Source organism: Cherax quadricarinatus, chromosome 13, assembly GCF_038502225.1.
Source record: "Cherax quadricarinatus isolate ZL_2023a chromosome 13, ASM3850222v1, whole genome shotgun sequence".
NCBI classification, from domain to species: Eukaryota; Metazoa; Arthropoda; class Malacostraca; order Decapoda; family Parastacidae; genus Cherax; species Cherax quadricarinatus.
This window is the reverse complement of record NC_091304.1, coordinates 40,547,404-40,567,590: the sequence shown is the minus strand read 5'-3', so window position 1 is coordinate 40,567,590 and position 20,187 is coordinate 40,547,404. Positions and strand designations below refer to the sequence as shown.

Below are 20,187 nucleotides of genomic sequence, written 5' to 3'. Positions count from 1 at the left end.
AACTGCAGACCATACCAAGTTGGGGTGGTACTGCAATCTATTACTCTAACCAACTATCTTGTATTAGTACCACTTGCTTTAGTGATGAATATGGGGAATAATTTTTGATAATTTTACTGTAAAAAACCTCAAGACGCCTATAACAATCGGTGCCATATACCGGATACCCCACACAAACATCCCAAACTTCAGTGAGAATCTAAAGTCACTAATAACAAACAGACAAATGAACAAGCACCACCTTCTCTTAGCTGGAGACTTCAATATCAACCTTGGCCTACCAGATGATCAGACTGTAACTGATTTCATCAACAATATGAACAACACACTTCTCATACCAACAATAACTAAATCAACCAGGCTGACTGAGACAAGTGCAACCATAATAGACCACATATGGGCCAATATACTAGCCCCCCTTAAATCAGGGATAATCACAGACAGCACTACTGACCACTACCCAACCTTCCTCTTAACAAACATTAGTAAGCCACCACTCAAATACAACAAAGTTTCATTTAGACTCCATGACGAGGCCTCAATAAGGAATTTCACAGCAGGCCTAGAGACTGTTGACTGGCCTACAGAATTCTCCAATGCCAATGGTATTGATGATTGGACAGACATTTTTCTTAACAAAATACTTAAACTATACAACAAACATTGTCCTATAAAAACGAAACAGATCACGAATAAACGGCTTGGTTGCCCATGGCTAACCAGCAGCATTCTGAAATCCATTGATAAGAAACACCAATATGAAAAGCAATATAGACAGGGCTTAATACACAAAGATATTCTTAAACAATATTCAACAATTCTCACCAAATTAATAAAGAAAGCCCAACAACTGTACTACTCCAGCAGATTCACTGACATAAGAGGAGATATAAAAAAGACCTGGAAAACACTTTCCCAGATTCTGGGGACCCACAAACTGAAAAAAAAACAAGAATATTGTTCTAACTAAACCTCATGAAACACCACTGCATCCCACTGATACAGCTAACAAGATAAACGACTTCTTCTCAAACATAGGATCTAATCTCGCCAGTAAAATCCCACATACCAATGCCTGTGCCGGGGACTACCTAGATAGGAATTTCCCAAATTCCTTCTATCTTGTACCAACTGAACCCACGGAAGTCACTGCAATCATAAAGTCACTTAAAAGTAACTCGGGGAATCTGTCTCACGTCCCACCATTATTGTACAAGCGAGCGGCCCATGTCCTTTCGCATGCTATTACATTACTTTTTAACAAGCCACTAGAAACTAGCACTTTCCCGAAACTACTCAAGACAGCAAGGGTTACACCAATACATAAAGGTGGTGACCCTACAGATGTAAACAACTATAGGCCAATATCAAACTTACCATTGCTATCCAAAATCTTTGAGAAACTCATGCACAGGAGACTATATTCATTTATAACGTCACAAAACATACTCAACCCCTGCCAATTTGGATTCAGGAAAAATAAAAGCACTAACGATGTAATTATAAAAATGCTAGACCTGCTTTACACAGCATTGGAAAACAAGGAATATCCGCTAGGAATTTTTATTAACCTAAGAAAAGTGTTTGACACAGTAGACCACGGCATCCTACTCCATAAACTTGACCACTATGGTATAAGAGGCCATGCGCTTGCATATTTTAAATCCTACCTTTCTAATAGGTATCAGTATGTCACCATTAAAGACACAGCCTCATCAATACGGCCACTTGATACTGGAGTTCTGCAGGGAAGTGTCCTTGGACCCCTGCTCTTCCTCATTTACATCAATGATCTTCCAAACATATCCCAACACCTGAAACCCATTCTCTTTGCTGACGACATGACTTATGTCATCTCCCACCCTAATCTTGCCACCCTCAACACCATTGTTAACGAGGAGCTGCTCAAAATATCCACTTGGATGACAGCCAATAAACTTACATTTAACACTGGCAAAACCTACTATATTATGTTTGGTAGCAGAGCAGGTGTTGCGCAACTTAACATTAAGATCGACAACACTCTAATTGCCAGACATAATGAGGGCAAATTCCTTGGCCTATACCTCGACAACAACCTAAATTTCAACACCCATATCCAACACATAGCAAAAAAAGTATCCAAAATGGTGGGGATCCTCTCCAAGATACGATACTACGTACCGCAAACTGCCCTTCTCACACTATACCATTCACTTATATATCCATACCTCACCTATGCTATCTGTGCTTGGGGTTCAATTGCAGCAACACACCTAAAGCCAATAATAACCCAACAAAAAGCCGCAGTAAGAATAGTCACTAAATCCCACCCCTGGCAACACACCCCCCCACTCTTCAAAAGATCTAAACTTACTCCCTGTTCAGAACATCCATACTTACTACTGTGCAATCTATATCTACAGGACCTTAAATTCCAATATTAACCTTGACCTAAAATGCTTTCTTGATAGTTGTGACAGGATCCACAGGCATAACACCAGACACAAACATCTCTATGACATTCCCCGTGTTCGACTAAACCTTTACAAAAATTCAATGTATTTCAAAGGACCTAAAATCTGGAACACCCTACCTGAAAACTCTAGAACTGCAGACACATTCATCACTTTCAAAACTACAGTTAGAAAACATCTTATCTCCCTGATCCACCCCGACAACTAACTACATGATAACCACCTGGTGGTTCACAATAACACTCACTCACCCACTGACTATAAACCTAGAAATACTAATCTTAATCTTAAAATAATAAATCCTAACTTGTCATAAGTTTGCCTATGATACTCCAATATAGACACCTTACATTGTGCCAAAACAAGAGCATTCACATTGCTAAACTCACAAATTATGATGTAGTCACTTAGCCTTAATACCATAATTTGTAAGGATTTAATGTTAAGAATTAATCTAAGTCTGCTCAAAATGCTTAGCCATGCTAGGTGTCCTAGTGGCCCCTTCTGTAATTAGTATTTTATAACACGTAAACCACACAATACCCAAAACCTGTAAACTCCACATTGTTACCCTTAGAGAGAATAAACTTGAATTGAATTGTAGGGAAATCCTAAGGGCACGTGAGAAACAGAGCTCTCTGGACAGATATTTTGTGCGACAGGGGTCCAGTGACTCTCCAGGTGGTCCTAGTGGCAATAAAAAGCCAAGAAGGGAGGTAACCCCACCCAAGGACTTGGTACCTGAAGTCTTTATGGAAGGGGATTCTCCTTCCAAGCAATAGACAATCCTGAATTTCCCCTGCTGCTGGCACATCACTCATCAAGAACTCCACAATAAAGGTAAGTGACATTTAATTATTATTTATTTTGCACGTCCCATTCCTTTTGGTGTAAGGAAATGTATATTTCATGTAAAAAAAAAAAAAGTAGTTTCAGACTCTGGAGTGTCAGGAACGGATGTGCCAATGCTAGTGGTGATTGCAAAGTGAAGCCTTTATTGGTGTATCACTCTGAAACTCCCAGAGTGTTCAGGAAAAACAATGTCCTCAAGGCTAATTTGTGTGTGATGTGGAGGGCAAACAGTAAGGTATGGGTCACTAGAGACCTTTTCTATCACTGGTTACACCATGCATTTGCCCCCACTGTGAAAAATTACCTCCTGGAAAATAAATTGGACCTTAAGTGCCTCCTGGTATTAGACAATGCTCCTGGTCATCCTTCAGACGTGGCAGAGCGACTTTCTGGGGACATGAGCTTCATTAAGGTCAAGTTTTTGCCTCCTAATACCACTCCTCTCCTGCAGCCCATGGACCAGCAGGTCATTTCCAACTTCAAGAAACTGTACACAAAAGCTATGTTTGAAAGGTGCTTTGTAGTGACCTCAGAAACTCAATTGACTCTAAGAGAGTTTTAGAGAGATCACTTTAGCATCCTCAACTGTGTAAACATTATAGGTAAGGCTTGGAAGGAAGTGACTAAGAGGACCTTGAACTCTCCTTGGAAGAAACTGTGGCCAGAATGTGTAGACAAAAGGGATTTTGAAGGATCTGAGGCTAACCCTGAGAAGCCTATGCCAGTTGTGGAATCAACTGTGGCATTGGGGAAGTCCTTGGGGTTGGAGGTTAGTGGGGGGGATGTGGAAGAGTTGGTGGAGGAGGACAATAAAGAACTAACCACTGATGAGCTGCAAGATCATCTTCAACAGCAAGAGGCCACACCTGAGGAAACTACTCCAGAGGAGGAGATAGAGAAACTGAAGAAGTTGTCTACTTCAAAGATTAAGGAAATGTGTGCAATGTGGATTAAAGTGCAAACCTTTTTTGATGAAAATCACCCTCACACAGCTATTGCTAGCCGTGCTGGTGACTATTACACTGACAATGTTGTGAAACACTTTAGGAATGTCATAAAGGAACGGGAGGTACAGGCCTTTATTGACAGATATGTTGTGCGAGAGAGGTCCAGTGACTCTCAAGCTGGTCCTAGTGGCATTAAAAGAAGAAGGGAAGTAACCCCGGAAAAGGACTTGACACCTCAAGTCCTAATGGATGGGGATTCCCCTTCTAAACATTAACACCATCCACACTCTCCCCTCCTCCTATCCATTCAATCATCACCAGATCTTCAATAAAGGTAAGTGCCATGTAACTGTGCATGACTTCTTCAGTTTGTGTGTATTAAAATCAATATTTCATGTGATAAATTTTTTTTTTCATACTTTGGGGTGTCAGGAACGGATTAATTTGATTTCCATTATTTCTTATGGGGAAAATTAATTCGGCTAACGATAATTTCGCCTAACACTGAACTCTCAGGACTGGATTAATATCGTTAGGCGAGGGTCCACTGTATGACTCAACCTGATTAAAAACTCAATGTGCATGAAAGGCCCCAAAATGTGGAGCTCTCTACCTGACTATTCAAAAGGTTCATCTTTGCCAACAGCTTTAACCCTTTCGGGGTTTCAGCCATACTAGTACGGCTTACGCGCCAGGGTTTTTGACGTACAGTGGACCCCCGCATTAACGATTACCTCCGAATGCGACCAATTATGTAAGTGTATGTAAGTGCGTTTATACGTGTATGTTTGGGGGTCTGAAATGGACTAATCTACTTCACAATATTCCTTATGGGAATAAATTCGGTCAGTACTGGCACCTGAACATACTTATGGAGTGAAAAAATATCGTTAACCGGGGGTCCACTGTACTAGTACGCCTAAATTCTAGCGCCCTCAAATCTAGCAAGAGAAAGCTGGTAGGACTACATATGAAAGAATGGGTCTATGTGGTCAGTGTGCGCAGTATAAAAAAAATCCTGCAGCACACAGTGCGTAATGAGAAAAAAAAAACTTTGACCGTGTTTTTGGTTTAAAACAGCGACCTTGCACTGTATTTTTGCATGGTATTTATGGTTGTATTCTAGTTTTCCTGTTCTTATTTTATAGAATGGAAGACATATTACAGAAATTGAGATGATTTTGATTGGTTTCACAATGAAAAGTACCTTGAAATTGAGCTCAAAGTAGCAGAAATGTTTGATTTTTGCCAAAGCTCAAAAGTAAACAAATCATGCCACGCATCCAATACACATCAACTGGTGAATCTAATATTCTTTCACAAGTGTGCTGGTATTATTTATACCATTTCTACACTAATACAGTAGTCTGCATAACAGTAAATCTTCTATTTTTTGTGAGAATAAAAATTCAAAGTGTAAAGCAAAAGAAATGTAAGAGGGGCCTGGGGATGTGACTAATGAACAGAGGAAATGTTATTTTAGTGCCAGGAATGCTTTTCTTGTTTATTCTGGACCCTATTTGGAAATTGGCATCTTTTGAAATCTGTGTGAAATTGGCAAAATTGCTAAATTCTGACCACTTTATTGGATAGTTGAAATCGGTAAATGGGTGGTTTCTTGTACTCATTCGATAGAAAAAATGGAGTTCTAGCAAAACAGCTATGATTTTTTCAACTAGTACACTGGAATTGGCCGAAAATAGGGTTCAAAGTGGGCAAAATTGCCAATGCGTAAACATCATCGAGACTGCTAACTTTGCGAGAGCATAATTCTGTAAGTTTTCCATCAAATTTCATACTTTTGGTGTCATTATGATCGGGAAAAGATTCTCTATCTTTTCATAAGAAAAAATAAGTTTTTTTTTTTAAATTTTGGCAACCCTGAGAACAAGTCTCTGAGAGGGCCTGGCGACCCTCAAAGGGTTAAAGCTTCTACTAAAAAACACCTAAAGTTAATGTGATTACATGATGGCAAGATAAAATTCCAAGTAAATCTTGGAATCAGCTTGCTCTCACTCATTACTCATCCTCTTGCACTTCTTGTTTCTGCATTTTTTCCTTACCCATATATTTATCATATGATGCAATCTCTTTTTTCAGACATACCTCTGTAAGCACTAATTTTACAGAGTGTTGTGCCTGCTCTAATCTTCCTATATAACCATGTGTGCAGAAACAATCATCAGTGAACTTACATGGCATTACATTATTTTGTATTGTAATGCCATAAAATAGTACCAGTGAACCTTCATTAAATTATAGTGTTATAAACCACAGTACGGGTTGGGATAGCGCTCGTGGCAAATGAGTGGTAAAACTCCAGGCGAGCGCATAAGCCACTGGCCCACCTGGCTACGATGAGATTTATCCAACTAGGTATATTTATGCACCATAGGGAGGTTTGCATGGGTCCCACTGTGACCACAAATGTAACTTTTTATTTCAAATTATGAATTATCCTGTAACTTGTCTCGATTTTTAATTCCTATTAGTACCATATATTAGACTATTAACCTTTTGACTGTTTCGGTCGTATATATACGTTTTACGAGCCAATGTGTTTGACGTATATACTATACTAAAAAATTCTAGTGGCTTCAAATCAAGCAGGAGAAAGCTGGTAGGCCCACATGTGAGAGAATGGGTCTGTGTGGTCAGTGTGCACCATATGAAAAAATCCTGCAGCACGTAATGCATAATGAAAAAAAAAAAAAAAAAACTCCGACCATGTTTTTGGATTAAAATGCCAAATCTGAGGTGTATTTTCCTAGTTTTTAAGGTTATATTCTCGTTTCTGTAGTCAATTTGATATAATGGAAAACATATAGAAATAGAGGTGATACTGATTGGTTTTAGTATGAAAAGGACCTTGAAATGGAGATCAAAGTTGGGGAAATGTTTGAATTTTGCCAATGTTCAAGAGTAAACAAATGATGTCATTGTCCAATAAATGTCCAACTAGCCATTCTAATTTGCAGTCATGAATGGGTTGACATTATTTATATGATTATTACAATACTGCAGTAGTCTGCATAACAGTAAATCTTCTATTTTTTGTTTGAATAAAAATTCAAAATAGAAAGCAAAAATAATATCAGAGGGGCCTGGAGACATGACTGATGAATGAAGAAAATGTTATTTTAGAGCCAGGAATGTCTACATTGTTCATTCTGGACACTATTCTGAAATTGGCATATTTTTTAATTTGCGTGAAATTGGCCAAATTGCCAATTTCACACCACTTTATTAGGTTTACCTGGAGTTTACCTGGAGAGGGTTTTGGGAGTCAATGCCCCCATGGCCCGGTCTGAGACCAGGCCTCAAGGTGGATCAGGGTCTGATCAACCAGGCTGTTACTGCTGGCCGCACGCAAGCTGACGTACGAACCACATCCTGGTTGGTCAGGTACTGACTTTTGGTGCCTGTCCAGTGCCTTCTTGAAGACAGCCAGGGGTCTACTGGAAATCCCCCATATGTATGCTGGGTAGTTGAAATCGGTAAATGAGCAGTTTCTTGTACTCAATCGATAGAAATACATAGTTATGAGTTTATTCGACTGGAACAATGTAATTAGCCAAAAATAGGGCTCAAAGTGGGTGAAATCACCAATTCGTAAATATCGCCGAGGTCGCTAACTTCACGAGAGCGTAATTCCATAAGTTTTCCATCAAATTTCATACTTTTGGGTGTCATTACCATCGAGAAAAAATTCTCTATCATTTCATAAGAAAAAATAATTTTTTTTTTTTTTAAATATTTTTCAACACCAGGAGACACCTCAGGATTTGGGGTTGTGACAGTCAATGTGTTAAAGAATAAAAATAACACAAGATCTTAACCCTTTCACTGTCACTGATGTAGGGCTACTTTTTAATCATGTTTAACATCCTCAATTATGATATGATCAGAAAATTTTGGTCTAGACATGAGATAATGGGTCCATGAGGTGGGTGTGCACTTAGTAAATGATGGGAACAGTTAACTTCTGACCATGTGTTTGGTTTAAAATAGCAACTTTGAGGTATGTTTTGGGGTAGCTTTCATTGTTTTATTTGGCTGTTTCTTGGTATGAATTGATAAAGTAGAAGATATACTAGGGAAATGGAAATGATTGTGGTCAGTTTTAGACTAGAAGTGGCATTCAATAGGCTCCAAAATGATGGAGAATTTAAATTTTTGGCAATTTTTCTTGAGGAAAGGGAGGGGCCCTGCTATTGATTTTCCTGAGGAAGCATAGGGGCCCTGCTATTCATTTTCCTGAGGAAGGGTAGGGGCCCTGCTACTGATTTTGCCAAGGAAGGGTAGAGGTCCTGCTACTGATTTTCCTGAGGAAGTGTAGGGGTCCTGCTACTGATTTTGCCAAGGAAGGGTAGGGGCCCTGCTACTGATTTTGCCAAGGAAGTGTAGGGGCCCTGCTACTGATTTTGCCAAGGAAGGGTAGGGGCCCTGCTACTGATTTTGCCAAGGAAGTGTAGGGGTCCTGCTACTGATTTTGCCAAGGAAGTGTAGGGGTCCTGCTACTGATTTTGCCAAGGAAGGGTAGGGGCCCTGCTACTGATTTTGCCAAGGAAGGGTAGGGGCCCTGCTACTGATTTTGCCAAGGAAGGGTAGGGGTCCTGCTACTGATTTTCCTGAGGAAGTGTAGGGGCCCTGCTACTGATTTTGCCAAGGAAGTGTAGGGGTCCTGCTACTGATTTTGCCAAGGAAGGGTAGGGGCCCTGCTACTGATTTTGCCAAGGAAGGGTAGGGGCCCTGCTACTGATTTTGCCAAGGAAGTGTAGGGGTCCTGCTACTGATTTTGCCAAGGAAGTGTAGGGGTCCTGCTACTGATTTTGCCAAGGAAGGGTAGGGGCCCTGCTACTGATTTTGCCAAGGAAGGGTAGGGGTCCTGTTACTGATTTTCCTGAGGAAGTGTAGGGGTCCTGCTACTGATTTTGCCAAGGAAGGGTAGGGGCCCTGCTACTGATTTTGCCAAGGAAGGGTAAGGGTCCTGCTACTGATTTTGCCAAGGAAGGGTAGGGGTCCTGCTACTGATTTTCCTGAGGAAGTGTAGGGGTCCTGCTACTGATTTTGCCAAGGAAGGGTAGGGGCCCTGCTACTGATTTTGCCAAGGAAGGGTAGGGGCCCTGCTACTGATTTTGCCAAGGAAGGGTAGGGGTCCTGCTACTGATTTTCCTGAGGAAGTGTAGGGGTCCTGCTACTGATTTTCCTGAAGAAGGGTAAAGAGGCCCCACTGCCCCCTACAGTCTGTTTTATGGATTTTTACTAGCACTGCTTCAATTATTGGGATGGCTTGAACCATGACCAATCATCGTTAGTCAGATCTCATTTAGATTATTGTACTCAGTTCTGGTCTTCATGTTAAAGGATGGGCATAAATGCACTAGAGAAGGATAATGAAGTTGATTCCACATATTAGAAACTTTTCCTATGAAAATTGGCTGAAGGCACCGAGCTTGCACCCTCTAAGAAAGTGGTGTAGAATTAAGGGAGATATGACTGAAGTGAAGAAATGAAAAACAGGAATAAGTAAAAAGGATACACATAGTGCCAAAAATAACTAATCAAGATAGAACTTGCAATAATGGATTCATGTTGGAGAAATTTACATTTAGAAAGAATATTAGGAAGTACTGCTTTGGCAACAGAATTGTAAATGAGTGGAACAAATTCCCAGGTAGCATCACTGAGATAAAAACTTTGGGTAGCTTTAACCCTTTGAGGGTCGACAGGCCCTCTCCAAAACTCGTTCTCAGGGTCGGCCAAATTTAAAAAAAAAAAAAAATTATTTTCTCTTATGAAAAGATAGAGAATCTTTTCCCGATCATAACGACACCAAAAGTTTGAAATTTGATAGAAAACTTACGGAATTATGCTCTCGCAAAGTTAGCGGTCTCGGCGATGTTTACGGATCGGCGATTTTGCCCACTTTGAGCCCCATTTTCGGCCAATTTCACTGTACTAGTCGACAAAAAACATGAATATTTGGCTAGAACTACATTTTTTCTATCGAATGGGTGCAAGAAACCACCCATTTATAAATTCAACTATCCAGTACAGTGGTCAGAATTTAGCAATTTTGCCAATTTCACACAAATTTCAAAAGATGCCAATTTCGGAATAGGGTCCAGAATAAACAAGAAAGACATTCCTGGCACTAAAATGACATTTCCTCTAGTCATTAGTCACGTCTCAAGGCCCCTCTTATATTCTTTTGCTTTCCACTTTGAATTTTTATTCTCACAAAAAATATAAGATTTACTGTTATGCAGACTACTGCATTAGTGTAAAAAATGGTATAAATATTATTGGTGCACTTGTGAAAGAATATTAGACTCACCAGTTGACGTGTATTGCACGCTTGGCACGATTTGTTTACTTTTGAAGTTTGGTAAAAATCGAACATTTCTGCTATTTTGAGCTCAATTTCAAGGCACCTTTCATTGTAAAACCAGTCAAAATCATCTCAATTTCAGTAATATGTCTTCCATTCTATAAAATGAGACCAAGAAAACTAGAATACAACAATAAATACCATACGAAAATACACTGCAAAGTCGCTGATTTATTAAAAAAAAATGGAAAAAGTTTTTTTTTTCTCATTATGCACTGTGTGCTGCAGGATTTTTTTTAGACCGTGCACACTGACCACATAGACCCATTCTTTCATATGAAGGCCTACCAGCTTTCTCCCACTAGATTTGAGGTCGCTAGAATTTATGAGTACTAGTACGTCAAAAACCCCTACGCGTAAGACGTACTAGTACGACGAAAACCCTCAAAGGGTTAAATATAGGTTGAATGGGTACAGGAGTGGGTGGGTATTAACTGAACCTCTCTAGCATGGACCAGTAGGCCTGCTGCAGAGTTCATATATTCTTAGCTTCTTATACTTTATTAGCTGAGAAGTAGGGTAAAACTTAGATTTTTCTTTATGTGATGACAAATTCAAATTGGAAGGCAAATGTTATATAGCAAAAGGCCTGAGGATGCACCTGATGAACAGAGGGCAAGTTGCTTTAGTAGCTGGAATAACTACAGTGTCCATCTGGGACACAATTTACATCAGAATTTCTTGAATTCTGTGCAAAATTACTGACTACAGCTTAGGTTAAGTACTGCAAATATTGCACTCTCCATGGAAGACAGAGTTCAGTACATACAATATGCTTTTAAATGAAATTTTACTTGCAACTTGCAGAAAGTGAGACTCAAGTTTCTACTGGCAGTCCTAACTCTCCTACCAGATTCCACTTCAATCATCAGAGTAATTCTTAGGAGCAGCTATTATTATCAACTATCCTCTCTGATCACACTGCTAAGCATGAGCATTACCAGATTGTAATAATGACCACTCACAGCCTCTAAAAGGTATTCAAAATTTATTTTTACCAAATTTTATTTTTTTAACTATCATGAAATGCATCAAACACCAAAAATTACAAGTTGACAAGATGTTCACAAAAATTTATTGTAATTCATGATTTTAAAATAACTGTGAGATGAATGCACTAGCTATGTCCCAAGACACTCTATTTCTACATCTTATCCCATACATACTTTTATTTATCTGAATTCCTCCATATAATTATGTATCAAACAAATCCACCCGAAATAAAGTAACACATTCTACTGAATTTAATATCAAACTTGACTGCATATGTACTTAAGAATTGAAAATAAATATACAAATAAGATTTTTGTATAGTCTAAGTCTCATTTAAAACAATGCAACAGTAACTTACATACAGTACTTTAAAATATGAGAGGACTGTACCTGTAAACTCCATAGTGTTTTCCAGATGCTCGGTCACCACAGATAGAACAGAGATGTTTAGATCCTGAGAGTGGATGTGTTGGTGGGTACTGGTTAGGTGAGGTACTCAAGTTGTTGCTGCTGCCATTATTGGAGCTGAGCATATTACCACTAGAACCAATAGTGAAGGGAGGCGTTGATATACTGCAAGAAAACGGCGAATACTCACAATGTGAAAAACTTTTATTTAAGTTTATGCACATAATGAATAGCCAAATAACATACTAATTAATGAAATTTGAAAGATAAAGCAACACATAAATTCAATGGCCACAATGAATGTGTAACAACAGTATGATAAAATACATAAACATTGCAAATTAAGAAAAATGGGTAAAATATTAAAATGCTGAAGTACGATTAAACTAATAAGTAGAAAAATAATAAAAGATTCATTTATAAATAGCTAAAATGCTATCTATTAAGCTGGCCAAACCAATATAATTTTTGTGAATAATTAAAACCAAATAATCTATCCTAGCTAAGCACCCTCTGTGAATGTAAGAGAGTAATGATGATTCTGTGAATAACTCGGAGAAACATTCTAAATCCAATTTGATTGAGAACTTAACTGAGTTGCTCTCAAGTATTATAAACTTGAAATCTAGAAAAGAGAACTTACCTAGGTGAGGCAGGTCCTCCATTGGAATTTGAGAAGTTTGAGGATGAGGGTGAGAGAAGTGCGGCAGTGTCAGGTGTCACACTCAGCGGTGACTGCCGATCCAGTGACCCTGACATGCCGATTTCCAAACCTGTGGCAAACAAACTACCATTAATCCATGCACACAAACATCTCCATTACAAATTTTTTAAATTTTAATATCAAAATTTTAAAAGATTAATCCTTTTTTTGTCTATCATGTAAATCTACATTACTGATACCAGTGCCACTCATGTAGATCTGTGTTTTAAGCACAGTAGCCTCAAATATGAAGCAAGTGGTAACTTTTGGCTTAGATTTGAGAGAGTGGGTCTGCCCTATGCAGTGCATGATGAGAAAAGCAAACCTCTGACCATGTGTTTGGTTTAAAATAATGACTTAGTGGTGTTTTCCAAGGTAGTTTTTATGGGTTTATTGTCTGTTTCTTGGTATCTGTTGAGATTATATACTTAGCAGGGGCCCCATTTATGTGGCAGGTTAGGTTCCCGGCTACCGCCAGAAAACGGAAAGCAGACTGCCATTTTTTCCACTTACAAATGTCAGATAACAAGTTTACACTAACATCTATTAAGTTAGCAATAGAACTGGGCATTAAGAACAATAAAAAGTAAAATATGTACACACAAAGTACACTCATTACTTACCCTAAAATATTTGTCATTTTAACCCTTTCAGGGTCAAGAGGCCTTCTCCTAAACTCGTTCTCAGGGTTGAAAATTTTTCAGAAAAAAAAAAAAAAATTCTTATGAAATGACAGAGAATCTTTTCCCAATCATAATGACACCAAAATAATGAAATCTGATGGAAAACGTACAGAATTATGCTCTCGCGAAGATAGTGGTCTCAAAAGTTGTTTACGCATCGGCGATTTCGCTCACTCTGAGCCCTACTTTCGGCCAATTCCTGTGTACTAGTCGACAAAAATCATATTTATTTCACTAGAACTCCATTTTTTCTATCGAATGAGTACAAGAAACCATCCATTTACCAATTTCAACTATCCAATAAATTGGTTAGAAATTGGCAATTTTGCCAATTTCACGCAAATTTCAGAAGATGCCAATATTCAAATAGGGTCCAAAATAAACAAGACAGACATTCTTGGCACTAAAATAACAAGTTCTCTGTTCGTTAGTCACGTCCCCAGGCCCCTCTTACATTTCTTTTGCTTTCCACTTTGAATTTTTATTCTCACAAAAAATAAAAGATTTACTGTTATGCAGACTACAGCATTAGTGTAGAAATGGTATAAATAATACCAGCACACTTGTGAAAGAATATTAGACTCACCAGTTGATGTGTATTGGACGCTTAGCATGATTTGTTTACTTTTGAACTTTGGCAAAAATCAAACATTTCTGCTACTTTGAGCTCAATTTCAAGGTACTTTTCATTGTGAAACCAATCAAAATCATCTTAATTTCTGTAATATATCTTACATTCTATAAAATAAGACCAGGAAAACTAGAATACAACCATAAATACCATATGAAAATACAGTGCAGTCGCTGTTTTAATCCAAAAACACGGTCAAAGTTTTTTTTCCTCATTACGCACTGTGTGCTGCAGGATATTTTTTATACTGTGCACACTGACCACATAGACCCATTCTTTTATATGTAGGCCTACCAGCTTTCTCTCACTAGATTTGAAGGTGCTAGAATTTAGGCGTTCTAGTACGTCAATAATTCTGGTGCATAAGCCGTACTAATACGTCGGAAACCCTGAAAGGGTTAATGGAGGGTGAGAAGTGAGTAGTATTTCTTGTCAGTCAGGTGTAGGAGGTATGGTAGCCAGCCAGGCCACCCCACCCACATGTAATATACTAAGACATTTAAAGTGTCCCAGAGCGATTCAGAATCAGATTCAGATGAGGGTGATAAAATGCATATACAGTACACTCATTACTTACCTTAAAATATTTGCAGTCTTAATGTAGGGTGAGGGGTGAGTAAACGAGGTAAATCGAACAAACGAGAGAGAGAGAGAGAGAACAAGTAAATGAGAGAGAAGAGAGACACAGAGGATGTAAACAAACAGATGAAAGCTTCTGGTTATGGTTGATACACATTCATCTACACCTAACATCTCATATTTATGTTAATTTATTCTACTATGGGGCATATTTATCATGTTTATATGTTACACAGGATGTTTATTATATAATTTTGAAAAAAATATCATAGATGAATTAATGAAAATGTTTATACATATCAATGTAATATACGACATTTAATGCACCTCAGAGTGATTATTATTGCGTATTATTATTATTATCATTATTAATATGGCATCGTCAAGACTAATAAGAGACTCTTAGTGATTTTAATGTGTACCTGCATGCCAGCACAGTGTGTAAGTTTATTTAGGTACAGGTACACAAGTATAATTATCAGAGTACATATATATAAAACATGAAATAACTTTAAAACACTTGAAATTTTGGAAAGTTTCCAGACATAATGGTGATGCAGTGCTCTTGGAGTTCACTGAGAATGTAAACAAACCAGATGGGGCGTGATGACCGTATTAGAAAGTCAGGTGGGGGAGCTGTATTGTCAGTTTTGGTCATAATTTAAAATGTATGTACTAACGGAATGCCGTAAGGTGAAATGCCATAAAGCAGGGCCCTACTGTATACACACACACACATACATATACATTGGACCCCCAGTTTTCATTCGTAATCCGTTCCAGAAGGTTTACCTGGAGAGGGTTTTGGAAGTCAATGCCCCCGTGGCCCGGTCTGAGACCAGGTTGGTCGCAATCCGAAATGGATGAAAACTGAAGTAATATCTCCCATAAGAAATAATGAAAATCCAATTAATCTGTTCCAGACACCCAAGAATATTAAAAAAAAATAAATTAAGTTAGTAATAGAATTAGGCATTAAAAAACACAATAGTTGGTGTCTCCCACTGTTCTGTCTTCCCAGAGTCCTTCCTGTCTCCACTGTAAATATTTCCTTAAATCTCGTGTTGAGCTCCTCACATACCTCTTGATCGTTTCTTGTGAGTTCCCCACCTTCTTTCCTCAGCCCGATCACCTAGTCTTTGACTGTTGTCTTCCTCCTAATGTGGCTATACAGTAGTTTCGGGTCAGACTTGACTTTCAATGCTATGTCGTTTTCATACTGTCGCTGGGCCTCCCTCCTTATCTGTGCATACTCATTTCTGGCTCTTTGACTAATCTCCTCATTTTCTTGGGTCCTTTACCTTCTGTACCTTTTCCATTCTCTAGTGCACTTACTTTTTGCCTCCCTACATCTTCCCATAAACCAAGGACTCGCTTTGGTCTTCCCATTGTTTCTGTTGCCCTTGGGAACAAACCTTTCCTCTGCCTGCTTGCATTTTGTTGTTACGTATTCCATCATTTCATTTACTGACTTTCCTACCAATTCTCTGTCCCACTGAACCTCCTGCAGGAAGTTCCTCATACCTGTTACCCTCTCCACTTGTAACTCTATTATGTAATCAAAGCTCAGAACCACATGATCACTAGCTCCAAAGGGCCTCTCATATGTGATGTCCTCAATGTCTGAACTGCTCAGGGTGAATGCATGTCCAGTCTTGCTAGTTCATCCTTCCCTCTCTCTCTCTGCTAGTGTCCCTGACATGTTGATGCATGAGGTTTTCCAGAATGAGTGTGAGTGAGTGAGTGTGTGTGTGTGTGTGCTGGTGTGTGTTGGTGTGTGTGTGTGTTGGTGTGTGTGTGTGTGTTGGTGTGTGTGTGTGTTGGTGTGTGTGTGTGTGTGTGTTGGTGTGTGTGTGTGTGTACTCACCTAGTTGTACTCACCTAGTTGAGGTTGCGGGGGTCGAGTCCGAGCTCCTGGCCCCGCCTCTTCACTGATCGCTACTAGGTCACTCTCCCTGAGCCGTGAGCTTTATCATACCTCTGCTTAAAGCTATGTATGGATCCTGCCTCCACTACATCGCTTCCCAAACTATTCCACTTACTGACTACTCTGTGGCTGAAGAAATACTTCCTAACATCCCTGTGATTCATCTGTGTCTTCAGCTTCCAACTGTGTCCCCTTGTTACTGTGTCCAATCTCTGGAACATCCTGTCTTTGTCCACCTTGTCAATTCCTCTCAGTATTTTGTATGTCGTTATCATGTCCCCCCTATCTCTCCTGTCCTCCAGTGTCGTCAGGTTGATTTCCCTTAACCTCTCCTCATAGGACATACCTCTTAGCTCTGGGACTAGTCTTGTTGCAAACCTTTGCACTTTCTCTAGTTTCTTTACGTGCTTGGCTAGGTGTGGGTTCCAAACTGGTGCCGCATACTCCAATATGGGCCTAACGTATACGGTGTACAGGGTCCTGAACGATTCCTTATTAAGATGTCGGAATGCTGTTCTGAGGTTTGCTAGGCGCCCATATGCTGCAGCAGTTATTTGGTTGATGTGCGCTTCAGGAGATGTGCCTGGTGTTATACTCACCCCAAGATCTTTTTCCTTGAGTGAGGTTTGTAGTCTCTGACCCCCTAGACTGTACTCCGTCTGCGGCCTTCTTTGCCCTTCCCCAATCTTCATGACTTTGCACTTGGTGGGATTGAACTCCAGGAGCCAATTGCTGGACCAGGTCTGCAGCCTGTCCAGATCCCTTTGTAGTTCTGCCTGGTCTTCGATCGAGTGTTGGTGTGTGTGTGTGTGTGTTGGTGTGTGTGTGTTGGTGTGTGTGTGTTGGTGTGTGTGTGTGTGTTGGTGTGTGTGTGTGTGTGTTGGTGTGTGTGTGTGTGTATGTTGGTGTGTGTGTGTTAGTTACCATTTTGTCCTAGGCACATGTCGATTAGACACTAGGCCTGTTGTATATGAGTACGTGTGTGTGTGTGTGTGTTTTGTTGTTGATAAAAAGCCTATTTGGCAAGGGTGCACTTTGCCGAATACACAAAGTGTACCCCAGTTTTTGACGTAAATCAGCAGAGATCGATCTGAGTGCTGTGAAAAAAATGTATACATATCATTGATTTTAAGGAACAGTAAACAAATTTAAATTAACCTATGATATATATTGCAGAATTTAGGTAAAAAAAAAATTATGACAGTTTAAGGACAGTTACCTGGAGTTTACCTGGAGAGAGTTCCAGGGGTCAACGCCCCCGCGGCCCGGTCTGAGACCAGGCCTCCTGGTGGATCAGAGCCTGATCAACCAGGCTGTTGCTGCTGGCTGCACGCAAACCAACATACGAGCCACAGCCCGGCTGATCCGGAACTGACTTTAGGTGCTTGTCCAGTGCCAGCTTGAAGACTGCCAGGGGTCTGTTGGTAATCCCCCTTATGTGTGCTGGGAGGCAGTTGAACAGTCTCGGGCCCCTGACACTTATTGTATGGTCTCTTAACGTGCTAGTGACACCCCTGCTTTTCATTGGGGGGATGGTGCATCGTCTGCCAAGTCTTTTGCTTTCGTAGTGGGTGATTTTCGTGTGCAAGTTCGGTACTAGTCCCTCTAGGATTTTCCAGGTGTATATAATCATGTATCTCTCCCTCCTGCGTTCCAGGGAATACAGGTTTAGGAACCTCAAGCGCTCCCAATAATTGAGGTGTTTTATCTCCGTTATGCGCGCCGTGAAAGTTCTCTGTACATTTTCTAGGTAATGTGATGTTTCTATGCTAGTTTTGATCCAAAAATGTAAATCTTTATATCTTTATCAATGAAAAAAATTAGCCATCAATCTGTAAAAAAATTTCTGGAAAAGTTCAATTTTTAGGGGAGTTTGGTGTATTCGGCAAGTTCAGCTTATTTAGTATGACACACACACACACACACACATTAATATAAATAAAAAATTGGGAGACACTACCTCTAGAACTTTACTGGGGACCCTCATCCTCAGAGAAGACAATAAACGAACCTCAGGGAAAACTCAAGGTTCTCCCAGGAGTTGGAGTTGTTTGAATATATATATAAATATAAATATATATATATAATATATATATATATAAATATATATATATATATATATATATATATATATATATATAATATATATATATATATATATATATATTATATATATATATATATATATATATATACAGTGGACCCCCGCATACCGTTGGCATCACATACCGTTTAATCCGCATACCGCTCACTTTAATCGCAAAAATTTTGCCTCGCATACCGCTCAAAAATCCGCTAACCGCTGTTCGTCCGAGACGCGTCCAATGTGCGCCTTAGCCAGCCTCACATGTTCCGCCGGTGGCATTGTTTACCAGCCAGCCTCCGCGGTAGCATCCAAGCATACAATCGTAACATTTCGTATTATTACAGTGTTTTTGGTGATTTTATCTGGAAAATAAGTGACCATGGGCCCCAAGAAAGCTTCTAGTGCCAACCCTACAGCAATAAGGGTGAGAATTACTATAGAGATGAAGAAAAAGATCATTGATAAGTATGAAAGTGGAGTGCGTGTCTCCGAGCTGGCCAGGTTGTATAATAAACCCCAATCAACCATCGCTACTATTGGTGGTACAGCTGCTGTTGCTGCACTGTCAGCTGCTGCTGCTGCTGTAGCATCGTCTGCTGCTGCTGTAGCACTGTCAGCTGCTGCTGCTGCTGCTGCTGCTGCTGTAGCATCGTCTGCTGCTGCTGTAGCATCGTCTGCTGCTGCTGTAGCACTGTTGTTGGTGTGGCTTATTGAGAATATACCAAGAAACAATTAACCCCAGAGGATTTGCCACCCAGGATAACCCAAAAAAGTCAGTGTCATCGAAGACTGTCTAACTTATTTCCATTGGGGTCCTTAATCTTGTCTCCCAGGATGCAACCCACACCAGTCGACTAACACCCAGGTGAACAGGGAAAAATGCCTGGAACTAGTGCTCATATTGGTGAATTTAAAGCCAGCAAAGGTTGGTTTGAGAGATTTAAGAATCGTAGTGACATACACAGTGTGATAAGGCATGTTCTGGAAGAAAATACCAAACAGTACCTACAGTACTCAGGAGGAAAAGGCACTCCCAGGACACAGTGTCTCATCAGTCATTGCTGCATCTTCAATAAAGGTAAGTGTCATTTATTCTTCATTTAGTAGACTAGTACATGCACAATATATACTGTGCATGTACTACTCTACTATTGTGCATGTATCCTTCTTTTTGTGTGTAGGAAAATGTATATTTCACGTGGTAAAAATTTTTTTTTCATACTTTTGGGTGTCTTGCACGGATTAATTTGATTTCCATTATTTCTTATGGGGAAAATTTATTCGCATACCGATTATTTCGCATACCAATGAGCCCTCTTGCACGGATTAAAATTGGTATGCGGGGGTCCACTGTACATGTTTATATATATATATACAGTGGACCCCTGCATAACGATTACCTCCGAATGCGACCAATTATGTAAGTGTAATTATGTAAGTGCATTTGTACGTGTATGTTTGGGGGTCTGAAATGGACTAATCTACTTCACAATATTCCTTATGGGAACAAATTCGGTCAGTACTGGCA

At 39.6% G+C, this 20,187-nt stretch overlaps 1 protein-coding gene across 11 annotated transcripts in view; it reads right to left on the bottom strand.

Annotated features, from left to right (window-relative positions):
• The window catches only part of LOC128688737 (retinoic acid receptor RXR-alpha-B-like), a 755,147-nt gene that overhangs the window by 153,154 nt on the left and 581,806 nt on the right, over positions 1-20,187 (bottom strand). For 6 of the 11 annotated variants that reach the window (XM_070084662.1, XM_070084652.1, XM_070084653.1 and 3 more), the window contains 2 exons: positions 12,694-12,823; positions 12,033-12,251 (listed from right to left, as the gene is read on the bottom strand). In XM_070084662.1, coding sequence (XP_069940763.1) covers positions 12,033-12,251; positions 12,694-12,809 — 335 coding nt within the window. In that variant the 5' untranslated portion in view covers positions 12,810-12,823. The remainder of the gene's footprint in view (positions 1-12,032; positions 12,252-12,693; positions 12,824-20,187) is intronic. The other 5 variants (XM_070084654.1, XM_070084657.1, XM_070084659.1 and 2 more) reach the window with 1 other exon arrangement.